Below are 18,978 nucleotides of genomic sequence, written 5' to 3' on the forward strand. Positions count from 1 at the left end.
GGGGAGGAGTATTTTTTATTTTTTTTATAAAATATGAAAATTTCATCGTAAAGGTGTCACCTCTAAAATAAAATAACATGTATACGTGTGTATATATATATATATGTGTGTGTGAATCTGTCTACTTCTTGTTCCCTGTCCCCTCCCAACTTCTCAAATTTTCTTGCAAAATAATGAGGATTAAGTCGTGGAAAAAAATGACAGACAAAGTCGAGAGGATGTTGTAAAGGTTGACAACCTTACAGGTAGTACTACCACCACTTTTCACCACTTACAGCGTTTCTCAAAAAGAAACTTGATTTTCACGATAACACGAGTCAACATAATGAAGTATTATTGGGAATAGAATGAACAATTCAAAATTTAGATTAAATTGGGAATTGGTCGGTAGGTTGATTGGTTGATTGGTTGATTGGTTGATTTTTTTTTTCTTTTTCATTTGAATTTTATAACGAACTACTTGGGCTTATTTTTTCTTACAAATTGTACCTAATTTTCATTGGTTTACATCTATTACGATTATTATTATTATCATTATTATTATTTTACTTTCAACAATACTTACAATAAGTGTTTCTTTTTCTCTAAAGAAATAATACGATTACTAGAACGATATTAAGCTTCAATTTGATTGATTGTATTATTACTATGATTCATACACAAATTTGTGAAACTTTGATTGTCGAAGTAATTGATAAAATATAAAAATTATTCTATATACTAAATATATACTACATACTAAAGTAAAATTTATATACTATAAACTTCTATATACTAAAATATTTATAAATAATAAATAAAATATATATACTAAAATATTAAAAAAAAATAAAATATTTGGTATACTTGACTTTATATCGATACGATATATAAATAATTATCTATCTATCTACATAGTTAAGATAATCGTGGCATGATCGAAGGTACAAAGCATCGATTAGACGAATAGAAGAAAATTTAGGTCTAAAATAAAATAGTTTCCTCCGATACGTCAGATTGTAGATGAGAAATTAAAGGATTATGCGAATAGAGAGGTAGAGAGTATGGTTTTGAAACGTCAAACATCGATTGGCAAAATAACGACGAGAATTCCCCATAACTACGGAAATTGCAACAAGGATAAAGAGAAAATCGTTTGAAGTATGTGTGTATGTGTGTGTGTGTGTATAGAGGAGGAGGAGGAGGAGGAGGAAGGAGGAAGTATGTCAGTAAACGGATGGGATAAAGAAAAACGATGAAAGGAAAATTCAAAAGAGAAAGAGAGAAATTGGAAAACGTAAACGTTCAACGTGGATACCAGGAAACAGCTGTGTCTGACGTCGTGGTTAGGCTAATTTCATAAAACGTCATGCCAATATACTGGCTGTTTTATTTTTATGCATTCGAGTAATATAGTCCAAGTATATTTGATTCTATTATTTCAAAATGAAATTAAAATAATTTACGAACACGGTATATCGTTTATTATTTTTATATATTAACTATTATTGAATTTATTGTTGTGTTATTAAGTGTCTTTCTTTTTTTTTTTAAGAATACAAAGTTATTATTTTTTTCTTTTTTTCGAAATCAAATAATAGATTATTTAGATTTTCTAATTGTATTTTAATAAATCTAATTCGATATTATATACCATGGGAAAAATTTTGTTAAGAAAAAAAAAAAATAAAATAAAAAGAATATTAATCTCCGATTAGTATAATACTGCAACGAATAACAGATCAAATGATGACGTAATAGTGTAATCAAAGAAAATTATATATTCACGTTCGCTTGTATATGTTCGTAACAATATTCTGTAATTGGATATTTGGTATAATTAATAGGGAAACGTATTAACAATATAATACACATCTCCTGACTCGTCGAAGCATGATTTATTCTATTATCCGTTTCATGCGATATACATTTTTGACCGTGTGTATACGTGTAACATACGTTTATATACTAATACCTATTTTTCAACTAATTCCAAAATATATTTACAATCAAACACGCAACCTAATTTATTGATACATGAATCATTATTCTATTCGTTGCATATGCAACATTGTTAACACATACTTAAATACTTCTATTATATACGTTTGTACTAATACCAATTTTTAAACTAATCTCGAAACATTATGCAACGTATAAAATACTTCTAATCAAAAATACTCAGAATTTAATTTATAAATAAATGAATTATATTTAATCCTTGTCATTTGTAATCTATTGTAATTAAATATATGCGTGAAATATTTTCATATACAATTCTAATGAGAAACATCAATATATACAATGACAATAACTCGATGCACTTTTAATAAATGCATAATACACTTATCGTGTATTAAATGTGATTATTCTTCTTTTTCTTCAAAAAGAAAAAAAAAAAGAAATGAGAATGTTAACAAATGAATTATTTTGTCGAGAAATATAATTAAACGTCGGAAGAATTATTCTTTCGTGGTATTCACGATTATACCTAAGTTATTACAATAGTATTGTATAATACACTTCAGTAAATGATTTAATCGTCATATACGACGATGCATGACTATGAATGAGACATCAAACGTTTGTAATTTGGATGATCCTAAGCCAAAGAGCTAATCCAACTGTGCTAGTTTGCCTATATACTACTTGATGGACCTACGACGACGACACGGTCAAGCAAGTACGAGTGTGTGCACTTCATGTCAGCACCCATACAATTTCCTCATCTTCGTATAGAGTTAGAGTGAGAGAGAAGAGAGAGAGAGAGAGAGTAACTAGGAATAGTTCCTCAGTTAATTTGAAATTCCTCAAATTAGATTCTCATACTATTACATCCACATCATTAATATAGATCTTAACTATGGAAAATATTATTATTTTCATATATATATAAAATTAAATAAAATATTATATAAAGTTTGTTCAAATAATATTTTTCTATTATAAATTAATCACAATTGATATAATATATAATAATAGTTTGTCATCGATTAATAAAATAAATAATATATATATATAAATGAAAAACGTTAAAAAATTGATCATATTAAGATACTTATTATAGCACGTTATATTTATTTATAATTAGATTCGAATGAAATGAATGATGTTAAAATACGTCAAAGAAAATTTGGATAATTAAAAAAAGGTAAAAAAATAAACAAATATATTATATATTTTTTCGTATAATAACATTCTAATTTGTTGGATTGGAATTAACGAAATTGGAATGGCAAGTGGCAACTGTGATGAGCACGGAACATACGAACTAAAATACTAACGTTTCCTACCCTCCCATACGGTACTTTATGAATGTATATACTCTTACGTACGTACACTTTCCTAGGTTGAAATTACAGAGTCGAGATTAAGTTGCGTAAGTCAGGCCTGTGTTTGCACACTCACCCGAAATTATAACCGAAGAGGGGTTCCTCGTATTACGGGAGGATACGATGTAGTCCTCGAAGATTAAAGTGTCCTGTGAGAGAGAAAGAGAGAAAGAGAAGAAGAAGAAGAAGAAGAAGAAGAAGTGTACTTCGAAGAATCACGGCCCTTGCTGAAAAATTTATTATAATATTCGTATAACTTGAAAATCATGTTTACGATAAAAATAGTTTAATACTAACGGTGGGGTGAATAAATTTTATTTTATTCGAGTATTTTTTCTTTCTTTCTTCTGCATATTCTTCTCGGTAAGACGAAATATAATTTTGAATTTTAAACGAATGAAACAACGATACGATAATTACGTACGTATTTAAATCGTGTATAATATTTATTGTTAGATTTGTTTAATTTATGATATTTTAGGTTCAACTATCGTATATTATTAATCTATCGATTATTATTAAACGCACAATTTGTTCAAATTTATTATTAAATTCGTATCGCAATATTTTCGTTTGCAATGATAAAATAAAAATTGATTAAAAATTTGTATGTGTTTATGTTACAGATGGGGACGTAAGAGTCGAAATAAAAATGCCGAGAGAAGCTATCGAAGGTTCTGCGATCGAATTAAGATGCGAATGGAGACTTATGGGTGAAACTGGTCTTTACGCTGTCAAATGGTACAAAGATGATCACGAATTTTTCCGATTCGTACCAGCTAACTATCCCAAAATACAAACATTTTCTCAACCCGGTATAAATCTTGAGGTAAGTATTATATTTCAAATATCAAATATTATTTTACAAAACGTTAGAGTAACTTTAAACCCTTAAAAAAAAAAAACAAACTATTGCATTTCTATCAACGACACATATTGTCATCGCAAATTACCGTATAATTTTTATAAAATCATAACAAATATTTTCAAATACCATCCTGTAAAACGATGACGATGATCCTTACGAAACGAACAAACCAAGAAAGAAAAAACAAAGAATGTCAAGACGATGGGAGGAGGAGGAGGGGGGGAGCGATAGGAATTTTCAAGATCCTTACAAAAATTTACGAAGCTTGCAAGAAGGAATGTAAAGGGTCGGGCACGTTAGCATCGAAGAAAATAAAAAAAAAAAAAAAAAAATAAAACAATAAAAATAGAGAAAAAAGAAAAAGGGCAGGTGTTAGTTCCGATCGGTCGTCGTTTTCACCGTCGTTCAAGGTGGAAAAATCTTTTGAGGAACGTTGCAACCAACCAACCAACCAACCAACGAACGAACCAACCAAGGAAGCAAGGTAGGAAGGAAACGTTGTATTCCCTAAAGTGGTACACGAGGTCTTAAGGGTTCTTCCGTCGACCGTACGCGAGATTCGATGCAATCAATCTTGTAACCCCTGCAGTGCGAAAACCAACGAGCATCTTTCCTCCCTAACCCCCCCCCACCCACCCGCCACACTTTTTCCTAAGGTGTTCTATTCCTCCTCGTCCTCCTCCTAACCCCCCCCCCCCCAATTCAAGCACCCACCAACCAACCCAAACCAATCCTCGATCCCATCCCCCCTCCTTTCACCTTCACCGAGATTCCCAAGACGAAGATTGCGACGGTGGTAAAGGGGGGGGGGGAGGAGGGTTGGGTGATCATAGGGATGACGAAGAAGGGTGGGTAACGTTCGGAGGGGTGCGTGTACGTGCAAAGGTTTTCAAAGAAGAAAATCACCAAGAAAATCGACGCTCGAAAGTTCGATGCTCGATTTCCTTCCTTCCTTCCTTCCTTCCTTATTTTCTTCCGTTCAAACCCCGTGATGCTGCTTCTTCTTTCTTTCTTTCTTTTTCTTCCTTTTTTTATTCTGCTTCTTTAGCCCTCAACGATTCCGACGTAATTCATCTTCCAAATCGAAGGGATATCCGAGATTACCGACAAAACCATTCGAAGGACAGACGACGACGACGAAGAAGAAGGTGCACCTAACATCTTTTGGATCTTCTTTTGCTGTTAGGATGATCATAAGAAAGATCCTACGAGTTTGCTGTAGGATACACGTTCATTTTAAATTCTAACGATGGATTTAAAACGTATCGCGTTTTAGATTATTATCTCAATCTGTTAAGGTTCATATATTTAGTAAATTTTAAATAGATTTTATCTTTGTTTAAATAATTTCCTAAAACAAAAGTAACACGCATAATAAAAAAATATGATTTTTACTATACAATATAATATTAATTAGAATATAATATAATATTAATATTAATTATAATATTAATTAGAAAAATAATAAAACTATAGAAAAATTACTCATAATAAATCTGACTGTGTTAATTACTGACACACAACTAGTTCAACCGTTTGTTCGTTTAATTTTACCTTTAAGTTAGTTCAACAGAGAAGATAATTGGTGTTCATTATCCAAAAGTTTTCAGAAACCTGAATAAGAAATTGAAGAATAAAAGTTAGGTTTCGGTAAGATCTGTTCTTTCATTGGACAATAGCAAAAAGACTTTTTTTTTCTTTCTTTAAGTTCATAGTTGACGCTAGGAAGGATAACAATGTAGTACAATATATATATATATCCAGGAAGATTGCATTCCCTTTTTCTCTCTCATGTTTCTTTCTTTCTTTCTTTCTTTTTCTTTACTTCTAGAATTTCCTTCTACTGTAATATCGATCTCTGTGAAATACATATCGAAGATATCACGAAGTAAGAAGAAACCAAATATCGAATAGGAAGAGAGGATGGGATCGTAATCAATTTATAAAAGAAAAGTACAATTCTCGAATAACAAATATCAATTGTTCACATACGATACCTATTATTATTATTATTATTATTATTATTATTATTATTTATTGACTTTGTCCTATTAACAGTTCGTATTTTTATACAAATATACAAATATATAAATTTCGTACAATTCTCGAATAACAAATATCAATTGTTCACATACGATACCTATTATTATTATTATATTATTATTATTATTTATTGGCTTTGTCCTATTAACAGTTCGTATTTTTATATCATTTTTTAAATTATCGAACATCCCAATCGAACGAGAATTGTTGCTTAAAAAGAAACTAGGTCTGGTAAGCCCCTTCTTTTTTTTTTATTTTCATATTTTTTTCATTCAACGATAACAGATAAAATGCATAATTAGAAACTTCATTTATAAAAGATAATACAATTTTGTCAAACTTTTAATATCGATATAATATTTATATTAAAAACAAAAATGTAATTATATTTCTAACGTTTCTAAAGTATATAATATTATATATTCTCGAGTATACTGTATTACAATCGAAAAATATATACGAGTTTGGAGAGGAGAAGGTGGAGGAGGAGGGGAGGGGGTGGTTTTCTTTAAAATACGAAACCACTATTCCGTGTTATCTTAGGATTGTTTATCGTGAAAGAAATATCCAGAAATTCAATCTTCATCGTGATTTATGTTTTTTCATTGGTGAAAAGGAAAAAAGGGTGGATAGATAAGAAAGTAAAGAAGAAGAAGAAGAAGAAGAAAAAAATAAAAGGAAAGAAGAAGTAGAAAAAAAAGAAAAAAAAAAAAGGAATGAAAAAAGGAAAAAAAAGAATAGAAATCCTTGAAAAACGTTGTCGGAGTTCATAGGATTGTTCAGCGAATGTTGGGTACGTCATCTTTTCATTCTCCTTTTCTATCTTTCCACCTTCTTCCTCCATCTTATTCTTTTTCTATTTTCAAGTATCTCTCACGCTATTCCTTCTTTTTAAAATTCTCGATACCCAACGATGTATCTTCTCGCGACTATTTCCTTTAGAATAGAAAAACGAGACGTATGGAAGAGAAAGAATGCAATCTCAACGGGATCCTCTTGTATCCTTTATCAAACTCGAACAATATGCGAGTTTTCACACCGAATCCTTAAAACCATACTAAATCTAATTCATATTTTCATTTTCCATTTCATTTTTATTTTTCCTTTTCTTTTCCTTTTTTTTTGCTTTTATTTTTGTATTTAACGTTTCATGTTATCTACGCGATTACGTTCGTTTGAAATTTTTCTTAAACCTATCGCCGATTAATATTTTCAAACTGTTAATGTGTATCGTTCATTTACATAGAAATTTTATAATAATAAAATGCAAATCACTTTTTGGATATGAAAGAAGAAGAAGAAGAAGATGAAGAAGAAGAAATATGAGAGAGCAGAGGAAAAATATATTAAAGTATTTTTATAATCCGTAGAAGAAACAATTTGATCTAACGAATTAACGTAATAAATATTACGAAATTCTATTACTTATTATCTTTTTTCTTTTTTTTCTTTTACTTCTCTTTTATGATATTTATATATATATATATATTTGTTATCATATACGTTATAGTCTTTCCATTTTTTATTTATAATTAATTTTTACTTACAAGACGGTTATATAACTTTTCCTACTTCGAAATGAAAGTTACGAAGAATTGAAAATGATGGTGGAGATTGAGGGGGTGGGGAAAGGGGGTGGGGTGGGAGCTTTGTGAGCTGAGTGTTCTAGAATACAAACGATGTAAAATTCTGTTTGTCTCTCGTTTTTCTTTTATCATCTAACAAATATTGCTTTCAAGATTATAAGCGTACGGTGGGGGTGGGGTGGGGTGGGATGGGATGGGGGGGCTGGTTGAGGGGAAATTCTGGGGGCTTGTTATTGCAAGGTTACTCAGCATAGTTAGCTAAGAAGAAAATCACTAAAGTACTCGCTTCGAGTGCATCTCTCTCTCCTTGCAAATAGATTTTCTCGTTACACTTGTTAACTCGTTTCATCCTCCTCCTCCCCCTCCTCCCCCTCCTTGTTCTTATCTTATCTTAGAAACTACGAAAAGTGTTTTTAAAATAAAATACCGATCTTCCTTGTTTCAATCATATTAAAAGTCAAAACTTTTGTTTATTTTAATCGATGGCAATTTTTTATTAAACGTATTTTATTTAATGAATAATTAATTAATAAAATGTATTATTTATTTTTTAATAAGAGGGGGGAAAAAAGATACAAATCTTATTCGAATGTTTTATTTTCTTCAATTATATTATACGATATACGAATTATAACGACAATGTAGTTCGATATATTCGTTAAAAACGATCGTTGAAAAAAAAGATAATAAGCTTTTTCCCTCTATGCATATTTTCTCTTTTTCTTTTTCTTTTTCTTTATAAACCTCGATAACAACGTCACGATACGCTCGATCGATTCACCAATTTCCTTTTAGCTCGTATTTAATGGGGGCTCGTCGATATAGAAATTTACATTATCAAGTAATAAATAGACAATGTTAAAATATTTAAAGAATAGAAAAAAGAAGAGAAAAAGAAAAAAGAAAAAAAGAAAAATCATTTAACATTTTCAACGATAGAAAAGGATCGCCGAGAGAAATGAATTAATTTTTCATTTTAATCTACGTTTAAAATGAATATTTTCGTTCAAAAACGTAGTTAATTTGAAAAACAAAAAACAAAAAAAAAACAACGATTAGACAAAAATTGAAAAAAAAAAAATAAAAAAAAAACGATCAATCATTTTTTTCACCGCGTGAACGTTGCGTAGAAAAAAGAAAATAAGTTTCAACGTAGGAAGAAAAAAAAAAAAAAAAGAAAAAAAAAGAAAAGAAAAGTCGAGAAAACTTAGCATTTTGCAGTTTTACGATTGAAACGATTTTATATTCCTTTCGCGTTCGAAGCTAGAATCTGGACAGGAGCGTCGCAAGTGAGGGGTGCATACGCCCAACTAAGGGGGAGTAGTTTCAGGGGATCGGAAAAAAGAAGATTATCGGTGCCGTCGCTTTCAATTTGATCCCAGGGAGGATGAGACACGGCACGTCGACTACAAACTCTTGAACTCAAAGTCCTCCGGTTGCACATTGAAAAAAGAAAAAGAAAAAGAAGAAGAAGAAAAAGAAAAAGAAAAAGAAAAAGAAGGAAGACAGAGAGTAACGGGGGATGAAAAGTAGAAAAGATTTTTTTTTTTCCTTCTTTTTTCTTTCCTTTGCATACTTTCCCCTGTCGTATTGAGCATATATTCCACCCACCCTTTTCCTTCTGTCACCCTTCAACCACAAATCTATCCCAATAACCATTCTGTCGATCATCTTTTCGAATAATCAAACATTTCTATGTATCTGGGATATTTATTTGTTCATTTAAACGTACAATTATTTCTTTTTGTAATATTTAAACTGAAACAAAATTGAAGAGTAAAGTATTTATTCCTAATTCAAAATAAATTATTTGTATATTGTATTAATTATAAAAAAAAAAGAAAAAAATAAAAGAAATTTCTCTACAATTTTTCTAATCCAACGATACGTTCGTATATTTCTATACTTTAAATTATATTATTAAAAAAAAGAAGAAAAAAACGACAAAATTTGTAACCATTGCAACGAACTATTCTCAACGTTTTAATGAAAAATATCTGTTGTTCAAATATGTTTCAATATAGTTTCCTTTTTCTAAGAGCAATTTCTTCCAAAAAGAAAAAATCACACAAATATGGCAGAGTATCCTTCGAAATACGTTCATCCAAAGTAACTAATATCGAGCAAGAAAACGATAGAAGAAGAGAGAAATAGAAAGAAGGAGAGTAAGTGAGAGAATGAAAGGGAGTAGGAGAAGGGAGTAGGGGGGGGGGGAGGGGGTGGGTTAAGGAAAGAAAGATACTTTGAAGGAGCTGTTCGTAAGTCTTTTCTTTTCTATTATCGTGGTCGACATCAAAGGATTTGACCGAGTACGACGACAACCCTCGTCGTCCTTTCTGGGTGTCCGTAATCGAGAAAGCGGAAAGAAAATGAAGGGGTGCGGAGCTTTGGTTAAGAAAAAAAAAAGAAAGATAAAAAATAAGAAAGGAAAAAGTAAAAGAGGAAAAGAATTCTTAATAGAAGAAAGAGGAGGGGGAGCGGAGGAAGGGTGGGTGGTGGAAGAGTAGAAAGAGGTGCATACTCGTACCATTTTGAAAAGTTTCAAGTAGGGATGAAGGTAATCTTGGATGGTTCTTGGTAAATTTTATCTAAATTCGTCGTCGACCATTTTGAATCGTTTCTATTCCTTTTCTCTTTTTTTATTTTTTTATTATTTTATTATTATTATTATTGTGATTGTTCTTCTTGATCTTTTGGTCATTTTATTTTTGTTTCTTCTTCTTCTTCTTCTGGATTTTTTGATAATTGTGTATTTTTTCTCCTCCCCCTCCTCCTCCTCCTCCTCCTACTTTTCCTTCTTCTTTTTCATTTATTTACTATTACGGTCGTAGGAATAATTTTTTGCTTCTATATTTCAAGAAGTAAAAGTAATTTTGTCTTTCGAAGATCACGATGAAGGAAGGAAGGAAGGAAGGAAGGAACCTGTGGGCCTTCTAGCCAACGAGAGGATTCAGGGTGTATAACCGAGGAAAGATGCTTTTAGTTTATTACCTTGAGAAAATTACTCCACCCTCTAGACGCTCGACTTCATTATTTTCCTCTCCTCCTTCCCCTTCTTCTTCTTCTTCTTCTTCTTCTTTTTACTCATCTTCCATTTCCTTGCATCATTCTTATATCTTTTTCTTTTTCATCATCTTCTTCTTCTTCTTCCAGAAGTTGTAATTTTCTTGTTTGGTTACATAACTTTGCATCAATGGGGTTGGTCGACGCGTTAATCTTACGAAACGATAAATAAAACAAAACTTTTTGATTTATCTTGTTTATTTTCTTTTTTTTTTCTTCTTAATTATAAAGAAATAATAAGTGCGAAGGAATGAAACGATTAAAAATAGTCAAATTTTGGTCAAATTTATCGATCGGCCTTGAATTTAGAGAAAAAAAGAAAACAAACAAATAAACAAACAAAAGAGAAAAATGAAAAAGAATATATATATATATATATATATATTTAATTTCGATGGGGAAAAGAAAATAAGAAAACAAAAGAATTTCTCTCAATCGCCATACGCCAATATTCCACCAAAATTTTGGCTCGACAATATTTCTATTCGTAAAATCCTACCTCCCCTATCCCACCCCCTCCCCAAAAAAACAGAAGAAAAAAAAATATAGCCGCGATACTTCGGGTTATAATTTTGTTCTCTTGACTCTCGTCCTATTGTAAAAAAAGAAATAAAAATAAAAATAAACCAATCAATCAAGAAAGAAAAAAAGAAAGAAAGTAAGTAAGTAAGAAAGACAAAAACCAAAAATACGTATCCGTATGTAATAACAAAAAAATATTTTCACGGGAGAGTTAAAAAAAAGTGGAATATTTTCGTGAAAAATATTGTTCACGTGGACCACCTACCTAACCGTAGAAAGTACAAATATTTTTCATACTTTCGTTTCGTTCGGTACGTTCGGTACGTTCTTCTTTCTCGTATTAAAAAATATCCTGTTATTTTACGAATGGTGGTGGATGAATAGAGGGAAGGTAGAGGGTGGTCAAGGGGGTGACGAGGGGAGTGGTAGATGTTCGGAAAAATAGCTTCTCGATATTGATCTTTTTCATAAGGCCTCTTATAAAGGATCGACACGGGCCCCTTTTGTTTTCCTTTTGCAATACATTTACATGAAAATATATATAATATAATACATGTATGGGGTATATATATATGTATATATGAGAGTACGTGAGTGACTATGGGTTTCTCTCTTCCACATAGAAGGAAAGTTCGTATTTCCTGTTGCGGTGAACGTTCAAAGTCTCTTGGGTTTCCTGTACCAACCGACCGCACGATTTCAAACGTTATGAACTCTGTTTTGTTCTGTGGTAATATCGCTCCCGCCATTCTCGAATTCGAGAAGGTCTTACTACGAGAAAAGGGATGTATGTATATATATATATAGATGTATGTATATATGTATAGTTTTGCTTGTATGCCCGGAAACGAGACGTTTCAGTAATATTACTCGATACATCGTGTTACTTGTACGAATAAAACCACAGCAATGTATTTTCATCTTCAACTATTTAGATCTGTTTTAAACGAGCGTTAATCGTAAATTCCACGTGTCAGTGTCTTTTCACTTTATTATATTATATTATATATTTTGCAATTTTTCTTATCAAATAAATATTATTATTTTATTATATTAGGTTGGGGGAGGGGGTGGGTGGGAGGAGGTTTGAATGAAATCCACAATGTTTGTTTTGAAATAAAAGTAATAGATTTCTTTTTATACTCGATTATTTAATATTTTATATTAGTTTATTATACGTTATAGTTACGAATTTAAAAAAAAAAAAATAAAAAAGTAATACAATTAATAATAATAATAATAACAATAACAATATCATTATCAAGCTGAACAAGTACACACAGGTAAAACCTATTTCTCTATTGTCGAATAAGAAATAAACGATAAAGGTTGAAAAGAAATCGTGTTCTACTAACTTGTTTATTTTTTCTTCTTTTTACAATAGTGCATGGAGGGAAAAGAAAAAAGTAGGTCACCTGGATGACCTTTTTCCTTTTTCTCGCGAAAGACTCGCGGCAAAACGATTACTCTGGGAAAACGTGTGACACACACACCGGGTAGGGGGCTAGGGGGTGGAGGGAAAACTAAGTCGAGAACGGTCAAACGTCCCGAACAATTTTCTTTTCTTAGAAGAGAAACTTAAAGGAACGTACCACTTTTTCCCCCACCCCCAACCTCCCACCCCCCCCGATGACGAATGATACACGTCAAAACGGATAAAAACAAATTCCCAACATCTTTTTCCTATAATTTCTTCTATTAATATTTATCTTTATGAATAATATTAAAAAACGATGGGAGGATAAAGCAACATATTGAATCAATCAAAAATCCAACATTATAACAACAATACGATATACCATCCTATCATACAGAAATTATCTAAAGATAACAACGAAAACAATCTAAAAATATACGCAACGTTGATAATACCGAAACGTTTTAAACAATTCCATCGTCATTTGAAATAATCCTCTATCCTGTATAAATGGAGAAAAATGATAATAATAATAACAATAATAATAATAAAATAAAAAAGAAGAAAGAAATGAATTAAAAGTCTATCGAGAGGAAGTAGACGATAGCAGAACGAGTGATGATCTCCCGTGACGCATAATATTCGCGTAATGTACCTAGAAAATGAGTAAGAAAGAGAAAGAGAGAGAGAAAAAGAGAAAATAGGGGAGGTAAAGGTAAAGGAGAGTGAAGTGGGGTGGGGGGGAGGGAACTTGAGTGTCGGAGATTGGGGGTTAGGTGGGTGAGGGGGTTAAGGGGTTAGGGGGTTAGGGGTTGGGGGTTGGGTGAAAGGGCGGATACAAAACGGCAGGATGTTCGCCTTACTCTCGTTCGCCTCGGCTTCAATGAATTAACCCGATTCCACGCGGAACGTGGAATCCATTAAGGGCATCCAAACGGCGTCCATAGATGCGACGCTAATGGATGGATGCGAACGTCTAATGGATGCTGTAAGTTTCCCTCGCGGCGAATGAACTCGTACAGACGAGATGCGACTCTTCGAATTTTACCATCCGCTTGGTACGATGGTATACGAACAACTTAACATGGAACAAGAGGAAGGGAAGAAGAAGAAGAGGAAGAAGATCGTATATCTTTAGAATATATTTAACCTTGTAAAGTCAACGTCATTCTAAATACTTTAAAGAAAACCTTTGGACAGGTTGGATAGGTTTCACGAGTTTTTCTACGTTTGTTAAACCTCTTCTCTTCCTTTCTCTATACTTTCTTTTTTTTTTTGATTTAAATCTGAAAATTCGATCGAGTGTTTATATTTTAACGTTTAATCGTGATTACTTTTAAAGTGCACCGATTTAATAGATTTTTGTTTTTCTTTCGATGGATAAAAGCTCCGATACATTTCGTCGAGTTTTATTTTATTCAAATGTTTGGATTTAAAATACATTTAAGATACTTTTTCCAAGTTTTAATGCACACACACACACATATATATATGTATATTCACAGTCACGTCTGTATAAGTGTGTTTATTAATTTTCCTTTTTTAATTCCCAACATTTGATCAAATATATATCATAACGTTTTATTCAATTACTTTTTTGTGAAGCGTATCGGCAAGCTGGATACATTTCGTCGAATTATTAATATTCGAAAATTAAATACAATTTTTTCTTTTGTTTTTCAGATCCTTTTTATCAGATATATTAAATAAATGAAATTAAACAAAAGTATAGTCTCGTATTATTATTATTACGAAATAAACATTTTTATTGACGTTTCAGAAAGATGATAAAAAAAAAAAAAAAACAAAAATAAAACAACTAAAGAAAGGTAAAGATTTGATCTAAAAAATATGCACATAAACGAAGATAAAAAACCGAATGGAAATAGTAGTAGACGCTAAGGTATTTGAAAAGTCAGAAAAGCCCCCGTTTGGAAATACGCCGAGTGAATTCACCGCGAAAACTTTCTAAACACCGTGAACTTGCAATACATTGGTGGTAATTTTCACCTCTCCACCCTCAATTCCACCCTTTTCCAGCCCCTCAAACTACCATACCTTTACACTAGTCTTATTTTTCAGCAATACTGGTACTGGTACTAGTAGTAAACTTCCAAGCTCCTTAAGACGATTGCAAAAGAGATGCAAATATCGTGGGGTGGATGCAGTAGTTGCAACCAACGGGGTTCTTGCCGATTCGAGGAACCAAATAGAAACAACGCGAGACACGACGTTGCGGAAATACATACAAGATGCTGTGTCAACGAAGTCGACCACCTTGATTTATTCCTTACCTGCTCGAGGGCACGTACCTACCTACCTACCTACCTACCTAACCCACCACGACGACAAATTCTTTTCGAGCGAAACACGAATGACCAAGTAAATTTTCTCTCTCGACAATATACACACACACACAGACATCTTGTACAAATTTTCTCACGCAAACTGAATAATTTCAATCGAAAACGTTGTTTGTTTTTCATGAACAAAATTATATTAATAAAGTTATCATTATATAGAGAAATATAATGTAATATCTAATAATATTCTTTCTTCTTTTTTCTTTTCTTTCTTTTTTTCAATTTTAATTTTTAAGTAATAACTATTATTATTATTATTATTATTATTTATGTCGATTTGAATTTTATAATCAATGACTTTTTGATCGAGCAATTTTTTAAGTTACATTATCTAGATTACAAAATATAATATTAATAGAAACAATTACCAAAATAATTGTGTTTATGAATAATAGAAATTTAAAGTAACAGTATCCGAATATTTTAGAGTTACCGTATATATATATTATAAATATAACAGTAAAGACAGCTTTAGAATAATAAATGACATTTTCCTGTCCGTTTCTGTTCATGAAACACAAACTCGCTCAAACTAACTTCAGAGTAAAGGAAAAGACAATGGGCATACTCTGTACGAATGCCCTTTCCAAGTACTACCGAGTAGCCAAGTAGCTCTCACAAATGGAAAGACCAAGAGAAATCGGATCTCTCTCTCTCTCTCTTTCTCTTTCAGTATTTCTCTTTTTCTCTATCTCTTTTTATTTTCTCTCGCACACCTTTCTTTTCAACGCGTTTACATTTCTACGAATGAAATGGGAGCAAGGTTTACTCGCAAGTTTTCACACACATTTTTCCAAATAATCTGATAGGACTGTGAAGAAATAAAATACACACACACACAAAAATATCAATCATCGAATATAATAAAAACACATTCGCGTTGATAATTAAAACTTAAAACGTTAACATCGTAAAACGATCATAATCGAATGACGCGTAACCATGTAATACCCTTGCAACGTTATTCGCAAAATTCTGTCAATTACATTACCCATATATAATTGACAAGGCTTCTCTGGTAACTTACCCATCAAGCAAATATAGGTCGGACATGGTGGTTAACATGTTAGAGATATCAAACGTAACATCATTTTATTCCTACAACGGACAATAACAATTTTTAAGTTAAACTAAAATAAACATTTGTATTATCGATAAATTGAAAATAAAATAAATTGAAAAAAAAAGAAAACAAGAAAGAAATTAATTGTAATAAAATCATCGCAAAGAGATGAGAATATTTTAAATAAAAAAAAATATATATATATATATTAAAATTAAAAAAGGAAAAAAATCATATACGAGTTTCTCGATACGTACTACATTAAAATAATAAAATCGAGACAAAAACAATCGATAACATTATTATCAAAGAGATGAAGAAAACCTCATTCACCGATAAAAAGAAAAAAAATATAAAATAAAAATCAAAGCACTCTCGAGTGTATCATCTGCGAGCCATAAACGAAATGACAGGTTCGATGGCACGGATAGAAATATACGAAATCGAGAGAGATGGAAATAGAACGGGGTTATAGGCTGCTAGGGGATGATTCAATCAATTGAGAAGTCCTATCAATCGAACCCGACGCTCAATTTCTCGTCTACCCTTTAAGGGTAGTAGGAAAGCGTTGAAGCGTTGACAACCCAAACAGAGAAGACCAGACCAGACCAGACCAGACCAATCCAGAACAGAACAGAATATAGTGGAACCGATCAGATCAGATTAGAACAGACCTGAGCATAGCAGATCAGAACCGATCAGAGAAAAGCATACTAGAACTGAGCCTAGCAGAGTTGATTCTCCTGACGGTGATGATATAGCTTCCAGAGTGAATGAGAGAGTGAGAGAGTGAGAGAGTTAATTGGACCGCGGATGTATCTAATCGAACCTAATGCGAGCAGTCGCGTACTCGTGTCTCGAAGCTTTACTAACGGCCCATGAATTATCGATAAGCTCGAAACGTCCTGCCACCTTGCATTCGCTATCAATGAACTTACACTGCCGTCACTATCGACAATACTACCTTGTCTATTACTTCCTCCCCTCCTCTTGTATCCATCTGTCTTTTGCAACAAAGTTTCTTCGTTTCTTTGCTAAACTCTAACTCATTATTATATTATCAGTCATTATTATTCTTTTTCAATTTCTTCTTCATTCATTTTTTAATCTTTCTTTATTCCCTCACATCTTTTTCTAACTGTTACATGATAAGACATTCGAATTGATATCGGACAACGAGTTTATTTTATCCATCAGGATAATACACCGTGCTAGTAGAAAGATCAAATACCTAAAGGTTTCAAGGAAAACGAAAAGGGAGATGTGTTCGGTATGCATTATTAACAAACCCTGACGCAACGATGGGGATAGTGTACCAGAGTACAACATCAGATGCTTCTACCAAGTAAGATAAAAGATGAGAACAACATTCTTTCCAGATTGAAAAATCTATCATCGTATCATCCTATCCATGTATATTTTTCCTATGATATCTTTTCTTTTTCTGTAAAAGATTTCTTTTTCCATGTAACGTGAAACCAACTGATGGTGGTACACAAGATGTGAATAACATGTGAATAAAATGAGACTTTTTTCTTTATGTTTTTTAGAAATAGTTGAAAATTTTGATCGTACCTGTTTTGGTATGGTTCTCTGGTGAACATTTATAATTATTTAAAATATAATAATAATATATGTTATGTCAAATGAACTCATCCCATGCTAATCTTTCTTATTCTCTCTCTCTCTCTCTCTCTCTCTCTCTCAATCTCAATCTTAACACTGTTTCATTTGAACATTCTCATTATTCCTCCGACCTACTCACCTCTAACGACCACCAAAGACAATGCACACGACATTATACTACCGCAGGAATGTTTCAACAAGGAGATATATTCACGTTAGTGAGATACCGAGCTCGGTAATCCGTTTCTACGTTCTCTCTCTCTCTCTCTCTCTCTATCTCGATATCCACAATGAACGGATCGTAATTCGAATGCCCTTCGACTAGTCAGGATTAGCCACAAATCGATTCTAGATCAATACGATATCCCCCTTCTCACAAATTATTCGTGTAATATGGAATTAGTTGAAATGATAAAGTTATTATACTTTGACAAAGTTTAAATTCCCCCTCCTCCCCCTTCTTTTTTCATTGGGGGTATATTAAAGAAAATCTTTTTGTTTTTTTCAAACCTATCTGATAAGATCGATACTTGTTGTTTTATTGTTGTTTTTATACTATGCCAGATATTCAATATTTTTCGTAGTAATATTATTGATTAGTATTTTTAACATATATTATAAAATTTGAAACTCATTAGATGGGAAAATTTGATTTCAAGCCGCACGGGAAAATTGATCTACTTCATACGTAATTGCCGATTTTAACGAGGTTTTATATTATATGACAATAAAATATGATTTATTTTAACGAAGAGCATATTAACGATAATATATTACAATATCAGACGATATCGAATTTTCTAAATGCAATAATGGACATTATGTTTATTATCCCCTTCCCCCTGTGTCCCCTTTTTTAAAAATTTACAATTTACTTTTAATCTCATTTTTCTATGGAAATTAATAAAAGTGATACTATCAAAGAACATTGTATAAAATGAAAAAAAAGAAGAAAAATCGGTCAATCAATATTTCAAAATGAAATCATTAATCTTGAATATTGAAAAATAATATTCTACGAAAAATAATGAATTCTATGTTCAAACATAATGCATCAACGAAATAAAAACTTGATTAAATTGATATGAAAGACACAGATATTGATAACGATACAAC

General features: G+C 31.7%; 1 protein-coding gene across 1 annotated transcript in view; it reads left to right on the top strand.

The window, feature by feature from the left end:
- Window positions 1–18,978, top strand: part of LOC122515661 — a 174,023-nt gene that overhangs the window by 117,335 nt on the left and 37,710 nt on the right. The window contains exon 3 of the mRNA XM_043633057.1: window positions 3,938–4,140. Coding sequence (XP_043488992.1) covers window positions 3,938–4,140 — 203 coding nt within the window. The remainder of the gene's footprint in view (window positions 1–3,937; window positions 4,141–18,978) is intronic.

This window comes from Polistes fuscatus, unplaced genomic scaffold (assembly GCF_010416935.1).
Source record: "Polistes fuscatus isolate 324 unplaced genomic scaffold, CU_Pfus_HIC Scaffold19, whole genome shotgun sequence".
Lineage (NCBI taxonomy): Eukaryota > Metazoa > Arthropoda > Insecta > Hymenoptera > Vespidae > Polistes > Polistes fuscatus.